The sequence below is a fragment of the Oryx dammah genome, unplaced genomic scaffold (genome assembly GCF_014754425.2).
Source record: "Oryx dammah isolate SB20612 unplaced genomic scaffold, SCBI_Odam_1.1 HiC_scaffold_3, whole genome shotgun sequence".
NCBI lineage: Eukaryota > Metazoa > Chordata > Mammalia > Artiodactyla > Bovidae > Oryx > Oryx dammah.
Genome location: NW_024070187.1, coordinates 37357238 through 37368124, shown reverse-complemented (window position 1 = coordinate 37368124; position 10887 = coordinate 37357238). Strand labels below are relative to the sequence as shown.

At 37.2% G+C, this 10887-nt stretch overlaps 1 protein-coding gene across 1 annotated transcript; it reads left to right on the top strand.

Moving 5' to 3' along the window:
- The first annotated feature begins 7846 nt into the window (after positions 1–7846).
- On the top strand, positions 7847–9163 carry LOC120861969 (neuropeptide Y receptor type 1-like). Its single transcript, XM_040237916.1, has one exon. It carries the CDS (start codon positions 7872–7874, stop codon positions 8292–8294), a length of 423 nt encoding a protein of 140 aa, XP_040093850.1. The 5' UTR covers positions 7847–7871; the 3' UTR covers positions 8295–9163.
- Positions 9164–10887: the final 1724 nt, after the last annotated feature.

The following is a 10887-nucleotide window of genomic DNA, read 5'->3' as shown; positions in this document are numbered from 1 at the left end:
TTGTTTTGTTTTATTCTAATTTTTTGTCTTTAATTTATCAACAAAATTGAGGTAATCAAACTTCTTAGTTCACGGTATATGGTCATCACAGGTGCTTGATTCACCCCTCTATTATATATTATTATTATTTATTCCTACTTGCTGCTGCTGCTACTTACAAAACTCAATCCTTTCTCCTCCCGCCTTCATAAGCAACCATTCTAACCAGCTTAACAAAAGTTCACCATCTCTCACCCCTAAAACACTAAAAAGTGATAATGTTGCCAGTGCCTTCTTTCTAATAGAAAAGCCTTATCTGAGATTAAAATCACTTCAATAGGAGCTTTGGAGTGACAAGTGGTATTGAAAGACTCAGTTTTGTTTGAAAGCTGTGGGTTTAATAGGACATTATTAAACCATTTAATCTCTCCTGCAGAGACATTTCATGCTGTCCCTTTAGGGAACTTTCCCTGGAGGAGGTCCTGGAGTCAGCCTGGCCAAGTTGGTGACAGTTCAAGAAGTTCATCCTGCTCTAATTTCAACTGAGCAGCAAGAGCACTCATGGCAGGAAATTCAGATTTGAAAATCTCAAGGTAAAATACACCCTGCCTTTCATTTCCCACCACCCAGGATATTAAACCCAGATGAGCATAGTGAAGATGAAGGAAAGACAAATTGCAGAAATAAGCCTTGTTATTCTAAGTCACCAGGTCATTTCAAGTGACAAATAGGCCCATTTTATTTCTAAGGAATTCACTAACCTCCCTAAAGGGAAGAGAAACATGCTCTTAGAAGCTATTCCATCAAGGGAATAGTGTTATCTAAGGAAACTGTTTTGCAGAAATTAAAGTTTAGTTTTACATGCAGTGATGTTGTTTTTGAATCCAGCATTTTTAGCTCATTCTAACACCTTGATGTAATAAGATCCCTGGAAAACATGTACACTGATTCTTCTCTCTCTGGCACTCAAAGTACACCTGCCAACCTTTGTTCTTCTATAATTTGTATGAAGCCTCAGGAAAAAAAAAAAAAAGAAAGAAAAAGGGAAAGGGGCTCAAATCCCAACACAGCCAACTCGACCTTATTCCCCATGTGACCTTGGGGAAGCAGATAACCCTCTCAGAGCATCAGTTTCAGCATTTAAGATTAGAGAAAGGTTTTTTGTTTGTTTGTTTAATCTCCAACAAGATTGCTACTTTGGAGTCCATATGCCACTATAAATTTCATTAAGACCAGCAAAGCCAGGTTTTCCTCCAGTGCTGGTAAAAATGGCTGCTTCTCCGTTTAAAGACCAGATGAAGTGATTGGCTTGCATTTGAGTACCATGTTGAATGGGAACTGCCTGGACTTAAATATTAGAATTGCACTCAGTACAGCTGATGCTCACAAAATGAGAAGCGTCTGAAACAGACCATTTTAGGGAATAATGGTTTCATATGCTCATCTTGATTGCTCCAAGCCAAACACTAATTAGTAGAGAGCTAATCAGAATTGAATGCACCATTTAAATAAATTCTGTGCAAACTCCTTCCTTCTTCCCCTTATCTCCTCCTGTTTTCCTCCTTCTCTCTCTTTTCCTCTTCTGCTTTATCTCCCTCTTTGCCTACTTTTCCCATGCAAGTAAAATGCACCCAAGTTAAATGCATATAGGATCGTATGAGGCAATTCCACTACATCTACCTTGCATTGTTAGGGGAAGCACACTGATTGAAACTGCTCACCCTGGCCAGGCACCATAGTAACAATTTGCATGAGTTGTTTTATGACAGAAGATCCTAATAAGGAATATGGAACTAATAAACCACCACCAACCGGAAGAGTTTTGGAAAGGTCTAAAGGAGACACTGCGTGTCCATCCACTTCCCAGAATCCCTCTCACTAGCCTCCATCTTGGCTGAGCGATGCATGCACCACCAGGAAAGACTCTGAATTAGAAAGATTGGTCAAAGACCACCCGGAAACTAATCCCATCACCATAAAACCCGACATTGCAAGCCACGTGGCAGAGCAGTTCTCCTGGGTTCCCTTACCCTACTGCTCTCCACCCGGGTGCCCTTTCCCAATAAAATCTCTTGCTTTGTCAGCACATGTGTCTCCTCAGACAATTCACTTCTGAGTGTTAGACAAGAGCCCAGTTTCGGGCCCTGGAAGGGGTCTGCCTTCCTGCAACAGCATCACAGTATTAAATGTGAAAAAGTGTGTAAAGTAGGTAAGTCATTGCCTGGTGGTTCATAGATGGTTGACAACAGCCGCTGTTTAAAACTAAGGCTTGGTTCTGCTGGCCCCTCATACTCTTATCTCCACTTTCTCCTCACCAACAGTGACAAATGTAATTTCAAGACCTGGGTTTATTCTACCTTTGCTCCTTCCCAGAACTTCATTAGTACAAAAACCTTTATTTCTGCTTTATTAAAAGACTGGAAATTCATATGCACACACATCAAAATTCCTCAAGTTTTAGAAAAGATATTTAAAACCAAATAAATATGAACTAGAGTTTCACATTGAAAAAAATAAGATTGAAAAGGAAGAATGATATATACTATTTTCAAGAAAGCATGAGACAATAGAGAGAAGATGGAATCTGGAATAATAGGCATCTGAGTTTTAAAAACTCTGTAATTTTACCTTGGGTGGTTTGCTTAATTTCTCTGAGCCTCATTTTCTCCAAATATAAAACAGGCTTCTCATCAGTTACTGGAGCAATGAGGTTTATGCCCTATTCAGCATCCTAGAGAGAGAAAGGGCTTCCTAGAAGGTGCTAGTGGTAAAGAACCTGCCTGCCAATGCAAAAGAAATAAAAGATGCAGATTTGATCCCTGGGTCGGGGAAGACCCCCTGGAGGAGGGATAGGCTACCCACTCCAGTATTCTTCCCTGGAGAATCCCCATAGACATAGGAGCCTGGCAGGCTATGATACATAGGGTCACAAAGAGTCAGACATGACTGAAGTGACTCAGCATGGCAGAGAGAGAAAACTCAATGAGCAATTTGTATTGATAAGGGTCCAGACAGGAAAATAAATAGCACCCTAGATATTTCAGCAGAGAACTTAATATAGAGAATTGGTTAAACAGGTTGAAAGATCAGACATGCTAAAAGGAAACACTAAGGTAGAGCACAGAAGTAATGCACAGGACTAGGGGATATAAGGAAAGAAGTTTAAATGTTTAGAACCTCAGAGCTCAGAAGAGCCCTGCCAGCCTGGGCCTTAGACCACAGAGAAGGTACTGCCTGCCAGGCGCCAGTCCCAAGTAACTCAGAGGAGGGGTGCAGGGGTGTTGGAGCTCTGAGGAGGGGGTGGTGCCCACTTGGCATTGGGACTTCTGAGAGGTACAGCTGGGACTCCTGCTGGGATTGCTGAGAGAAGTCATAGACTCAAGACAAAGTGCCTTCTGGGGACAACACTAAGAGGAAGGGAAAGCAAACAGTAAGAAGCATGTCCCCTTTCTGTCCTCCATCCCTCCTGTCTCCTTCCAAGTTCTCCTATGGATCTCTTGCAGGGATCCAGCTGGCAAAGAACAACTGCAATTTTCAGAGTCTCAGCTCGATATCCCATGGTTGGACATAAGCAGGTGGGTGTGGAGCTGAAAGACAATAACTTAATGACCAGCACATTTTTCCCTGTAAAACCACATAATATAGCTCACAGGGGATAGAGCACTACTCGTTAATCTTATACACCAATTGGCGGAAGACAAACTTTTTAAAAAAATAATTTTAGTTATTTATTTATTTTCAGCTGTGCTGTATTTCCATCGATGTGCGGGCTTTCTCTAGTTGTGGCGAGAGGAGGCCAATCTCTAGCTGCAATGGCTTCTCACTTTGCAAAGCACAGGCTCTAGGTGCCCAGGCTTCAACACTTGCAGCTCCCGGCTCTAGAGCACAGGCTCAGTAGTTGTGGTGTACAGAGGTAGTTGCTCCACGCTATCGGGGATCTTCCTGAACCGGGGACTGAATCCTTGTCTCCTGCATTGGCAGGCAGATTCTTTAACACTGAGCCAACAGGGAAGCCCTAATATTGATGGTTATTTTCTGAAAAATTGTAGTTAGCAGCATAGATTTGGAGGGGAAAGCCATTGGTTTAAAGTATGGTCTCCTCATTTCATAGCTGTATGACTGTGAGCAATTATTTAAATACTATTATTTTATTAATAAATGTTTAATTATTTATTTTCATATTGAAATTCTGTTTCTTGCTTCCTTGACTTCAAAGTCTCTTACGACTTCATCCTCTCATGGCTCCAAAGTGAACATCTCAAAAAGCCTGATAAAGATTTCCATCTGTGTGTATATCAGTCACTCAGTCATATCTGACTCTTTGCAACACTATGGACTGTAGCCCATCAGGCTCCTCTGTCCATGATATTCTCCAGACAAGAATACTGAAGTAGGCTGCCATTTCCTTCTTTCCTAACTATCCACTTATTTAAAAATAAACCAATATTTATTAAATTCTAACCTCATAAATGGCATCAGATACTAAAATTAAATTAGTTTTTAGTTTATTAATTAAATGTGTATTCAATGCCTAAATGTATCAGGCACCATGGTTGGCACTGAAAATACAAAGTAATTAAAACATGGTCATTATCTTCAAAGCAGAGTCATGCATGTAGAATACAGTTTTCAAGTATTACAACAGTGAAATGGTCTGCACAGGTTCTTTGAGGAGCACATATGAGGGAACACCTCATTTTGGAAATGGCAAGTGTTTCTGGAAAAGACGACGGTTGAAGCAAATCTTAAAGAGTAAGTAGAAAGTATTCAAGTGAAGACATAAAGGATGTGGAAATATTTAAAATAAACTCATCAATTATCCTTTTTCTATTATGTTTTCAATGTCTCATTTCCTAGGAAACTGCTTCCTGAGTCTAAAAACTAACAATACTCTATTCAATCAAATCACTTTCTTAAATTATAATTGTTCAAACCTTATAAAAAGCAATATACCTCCTACCACCTATGTCACTTATCACCATGCACTCATCAATCATTTCATTCATTTTAACTGTTATATAGTATTTCTAGTATTTACACATCACAATTTATTTAACTGTTTTCCTGTTCATTCAGATTACTTCTGGTGTTTTGCTATTATCAACAACACTTCTATAAATGCTCCTGTATTTGTCTCCTGGTGTACAATGAGCAGGAAGAAAACGGGATTGCTGGACTGTGGTGTAGACATGTATTCCATGGTTGATATCCAACCCAAATCTTTCTCCCCATTTATAGTGTTCACCCCACCTCAGGTCTTAGAGCTAAAATTTAATGCAGAGCATCTGAAGCTGGCTCTGAACTATCAAGCATTCTAACTTCAAGCCCTTGAAAGTAGACTAAAGAAAAGAGGGAAAGACCAACTCCCCCTGCTTCCCCTGAGAATAATTTCTCACAGTAAGTCTCACTCCAGAGCTCCCCTCTGGGGTTAAGGGGAGGCAAGTTCTACGGCACTTTGCCTGAGTTTTCACCATTACTGGTCTTCCTCTCCTCCTTCTATATCCTGCTTGCCCATTTCTTTACTAGCCTCCTCTGAGAGCACTTTCTTAATCATTGGTACACAAATCTCATCTCAGGGTCAGCTTCTGGAGGATCTCATCAAAATTAAGGCACATTTCAAACTGACCAAATACTTCTAAATTACTCTCTAAACTGATTGAACTGGTGTCTACTCTCACCAGCAGGGGCATGTGATATCTCTTTGGAATTAGCCAACTTTAAGTTTGTTCTTTTTAATCTGATAACTGTGCAAAAGGTATCACACTGTTTTATTTTACATTTTTCTTATATCTGTTGTCTTATCCTGTGCTTGGTCATGTCTGACTCTGTGACTCTTTGGACTGTAGCCCACCAGGCTCCCCTGTCCATCAGATTTTTCAGGCAAGAATACTGAAGTGGGTTGCCATTTGCTCCTCCCCACTGCAGGCAGATTCTTGATCCAATGAGTCATCTTCATACTTCCTTTTCTACAGATTGCCTGTGCATTGTCTTTATCCATTATCCTACTGAAGTGTTTACCTTTTCTTACTAATAGGTAGGAGTACTTTTTAAATTCTGGAAGTTAAACCTTTTCAATTTGCATGGGTTGTAAATATCTTCACCTAATCTTTGATTTGTCTTTTAAAATTATGCTGCCTTATAGTTGAAATTTTTTCACTATATTTAAATTTCTGTTTCTTTAGAGTCTTTCCTTTTTGTTTTTATTTTTATAAAATCTTGCCCTAACTCAAGGTCATGAAGAGTTTCTCCTATATTTTCTTCAAAATATTTAAACATTCTGTCTTTAGCCATTTTCTGTATGGTGTGTGGTAGGGATTTGCTCTTAATTATTTTTTTCCAAATAGTTTTTTGCCATATTGTTTTTTTGCAAATACTTTTTTAATGCCACTTATGTTATATACCAAGTTTCCACATAATCGCGAGCCTCTTTTGTTGCATTGGTCCATTTATCTAATGCTTAGCCAATGTAAATGTCTTAATTACTATGGTTTTAATAATAATTCTTGATATTTATTAGGCAATTTATCATCTTTTTCTAAAACTTGATTCCACTGCTTTCTTCTTCCATATGATTTTTAAAATAAGCTTGTCAAAATCTATGAAAAATTAGGATTTTAATTATTGTCACTGAATGTCTACAATAACTTTGGAGAAGTTTTTAAAGTTTATTTATTTTTTAATTGAAGGATAATGTTTTACAGAATTTTGTTCGTTTCTGTCCAACCTCAACATGAATCAGCCATAGGTATACATATATCCCCGCCTTTTGAACCTCCCTCCCATCTCCCTCCCCATCCCACCCCTCTAGGTTGACACAGAGCCCCTTTTTGAGTTTCCTGAGACATACAGCAAATTCCCACTGGCTATCTCTTTTACATATGGTAATGTAAGTTTCCATGTTACTCTCTCCATACATCTTAGCCTCTCCTCCCCTCTCACCATATCCATAAGTCTATTCTCTATGCCTGTTTCTCCACTGTTGCCCTGTAAATAAATTCTTCAGTACCATATTTCTAGATTCCATATACATGCATTAGAAAAGGATATTTCTCTTTCTCTTTCTGACTCACTTCACTCTTTATAATAGGCTCTAGGTTCATCCACCTCATCAGAACGGACTCAAATGTGTTCCTTTTATGGCTGAGTAATATTCCACTGTGTATATGTACCACAACTTCTTTATCCATTCATCTGTCGATGGACATCTAGATTGTTTCCATGTGCTAGCTATTGTAAATAGTGCTGCAATGAACAATGGGATACATATGTCTCTTTCAATTTTGGTTTCCTTAGGAGTGGGATCGCTGGGTCATATGGTAGTTTTATTCCTGGATTTTTATGGAATCTCCATACCATCTTCCCTAGTGGCTGTATCAATTTACATTCCCACCAACAGTGCAAGAGTGGTCCCTTTTCTCCACACCCTCTCCAGCATTTATTGTTTGTAGACTTTTTGATATTGGCCATTCTGACTGGTGTGAGGTGATATCTCATTGTAGTTTTGATTTGCATTTCTCTAATAATGAGCGATGTTGAGCATCTTTTCATGTGTTTGTTAGCCATCTGTATATCTTCTTTGGAGAAATGTCTGTTTAGGTCTTTTTCCCACTTTCTGACTAGATTGTTTGTTTTTCTGGTATTGAGTTGTATGAGCTGCTTGTAATTTTGGAAATTAATCCTTTGTCAGTTGTTTCATTTGCTATTATTTTCTTCCATTCTGAGGGTTGTCTTTTCACCTTGCTTATGGTTTTCTTTGCTGTGCAAAAGCTTTTAAGTTTAATCAGGTCCCACTTGTTTACTTTTGTAAAAGAAATAAATCTTCTTAAAAATGTGTTCTTCGCTGATGGACCACTGGGTTTTTGATATACATACGCTTAAAAAGAAGAAACAGCATGATGGACAAGATGAGAGACAATAAGTACAGGTCCAGTGAAGCCAAAAGAATCAACGTCATGCTGCTGTCCATCGTGGTGGCGTTTGCCGTCTGCTGGCTGCCTCTCACCATCTTCAACACTGTATTTGACTGGGACCATCAGATCATTGCTACCTGCAACCATAATCTGTTGTTCCTTCTCTGCCACCTCATAGCCATGATCTCCACTTGGGTCAACCCCATATTTTATGGCTTCCTGAACAAAACTTTCCAGAGAGACCTGCAGTTCTTCTTTAGCTTTTGTGATTTCCGGTCTCGGGATGATGACTATGAGACCATCACCATGTCCACCATGCACACGGATGTTTCTAAAACATCTCTGAAGCAAGCAAGCCCAGTCGCACTTAAAAAGATCCACACTGATGATAATGAAAAAATCTGAACCTGCCGTAGCATTTGGTCCCAAATGATTGACATCTGCTTAAAAACAAGCACAACCTGAATGGACTTTCATTACCTGTTCTCTTATGGAATGGGATTGAAATCATTTAAGGAAGACCAAGATTTTCTTGTGTTGCTTTTTACTGCTTTTGTAGTAGTTGTCATAATTATATCTGGAACAAAATGTGTGGGCTTTAGAAAATGTTGGCAATAGCCTTGACCAAACATCTTTGAAGTGCTTTTTTGTAAACTTATGCATAGAGTAGAAAGGCTTTTATATTGTGTTTAATAGAAAGAAATTTCTTTAATATATTTGTATAAACTGACTTTAGAAGCACTGTACCCGATGTTCTCCCTCCATTGAGCCACCCTGGCTCACTGAGATTGTTGGTAGATCAGACAGTCCTGCTTAGATGAGATTGTCAATAGGTTGGGCAGTCCTGTGCAGTATACACATCCCTTCAGCCTGTTACATGTGACAGCTTGCAAAAGCAGCATTCAAGATGTGAAGCCTACTCTGAGATCGTTCAGAAGTGACTTGCATTGTTTTTGAAATTTTAAGACAGGATTTAGTTTGCTCCTAATTGATTATCACTTCAGATGAAAAAATGCATTTAAAAATACTCAGTGGTGAATATCATGGGGAATTGGGTCATCCACAAGAATTAAGTGGGAAACCAGTTCCCTAAACTCAATACTATTTTGGTTTCTGACAACCAAAGGATTTCAGAGTATAACAAGTAAATTAGTATTGCTGCATAGAGTTGGAATATATTTATTTGAATGAATGGTCAAGAGGCTTCCGTTCTTCATGGACTGTTCAGTGTTTGTCAAGCTTTCTGGCATAAATAAATATATATGTAACTTTAAAAAAAATCTTAAAAATGTGTTCTTTAGGGTTCTTTCAAACCCTAATCTCTCTTTATATTTGATTTACTGCATTGGATATGTTTTCTAAAATAAAGATAATAGAAATGATCAAAATGCCTTCTTTAATTTTTTCTGACACTAGTAAGAATGTTTATAAATTGTTACAATTTATGAATATGTTTGTTATGAATTTTTAATAAAAATAATCAATTTTATGAAGCTTCATTTATTCCCAATTGGCTAAGAATTTTTTTAATATATAATACATTTGAGTATTGAATTTTATCAAATTTTTCCTCCATTTGTTGACATAGCATATGTTACTACCTTTTAATCTGTTAATATAATGAATTACATAATTCTATTTTCTCTTATAGAGCTATCCTTACATTGCTGGAAAAATCTCTACTTATATGTGAGAGTATATATGCAGTCCATACATATGCTGACTTCAATTTGCTTATACTTCATTTAGGATTTCTGCATTTGTAATTTTACTTTCTTGGTCTAGTTTGAAAAACAAAACTAGAATATTGTCACAAAATAACCTGAGAAGATTTCCCTCTATTTTAATGATTTGAAGTAGTTTTATAAAATGAGGATCTTCTGTTCCTCAAAGGACTGGTAAAGACAGTCTGGGTCAGAAGACAAATGACTAATCCTCATGTGGTGAGGGCAATGGGACTCGGGGTTAACAGATAGAGAATTTTAAATACTCTCCCACCTTCTTTGATGATTATTCTTTCATTTAGGTTATCTATATCCTTCTGACTCAAACTGGTATAATAAACAAATTTTTCTAGAAAAATTGTTTCTATTATCTGGGTTGAAATTTATAAGCCTACACATGTTTATAGTATTTTTCTGATGTTTCTATATCCCACTGTACACATAGCTACATACTCTTTTATTACTTTGTACCTTTCTATTCTTATCAGTTTTGCTAAGGAATTATCTGTTTGGTTTTTTTTAATCAAAGAATTATATTTTCTTGGATCTTTGCACAGTTCTTTTATTTTCTGTATAATTTTTTTTGTCTTTTGTCTATTTTTCCTATGATCTTTATGTCTATGTGTGTGTGTGTGTGTATACACACATAATTATTAGCTTACTGTACCAAACACTTAATTCATCTTTCATCTATTTGTCAAGAAAGGCACTTACAGTACTACCACTAATATAAACTTTCAACATTTAGTTAATTCTCATTGGGTTTTTTTCTTTAGCTCATTAATTATTTTCAAGTATAATTTTATTTTTGAATCATTGTGGTCATTTTTTAATATTTTCTTATTGATTTATAATTTAATTGCCTTCTTGTTAGAGAACATGGAGTTTACTACACTGATTCTTTGACATTTATTGAGACATCCTCTGTGTCCTAATGTGATCACTGTGTGTAAATACTCCATGTGTACTTGAGAGGCATCTAGTATTCCCATTTTGTTCAACTCAGAGTTGTATGTTATCTATTAGGATTAGCTTCTTAATTGTGTTGCTTAAATCTCCCCTGTTCTGACTGTTTCTTCAGGTTTTTCTGTAAGTATCTGACAGGGATTAAATCTCCCAATAAAATTGTTGATTTGACCATCCCTCCTTATATTTTGGTCCTTTTGTACTTTATATTTTCCAAGAATACACTATTAGGTTAAATGGATTATGATTGTTCTTTACACAATTGTCCTCTTTTTCTAGTACTGTTTTAAACCTATTTGGTATCATAT

Excerpts from the sequence above, each read along its gene's own strand:
- LOC120861969 (XM_040237916.1), top strand. The coding sequence starts at position 7,872 with ATGATGGACAAGATGAGAGACAATAAGTACAGGTCCAGTGAAGCCAAA.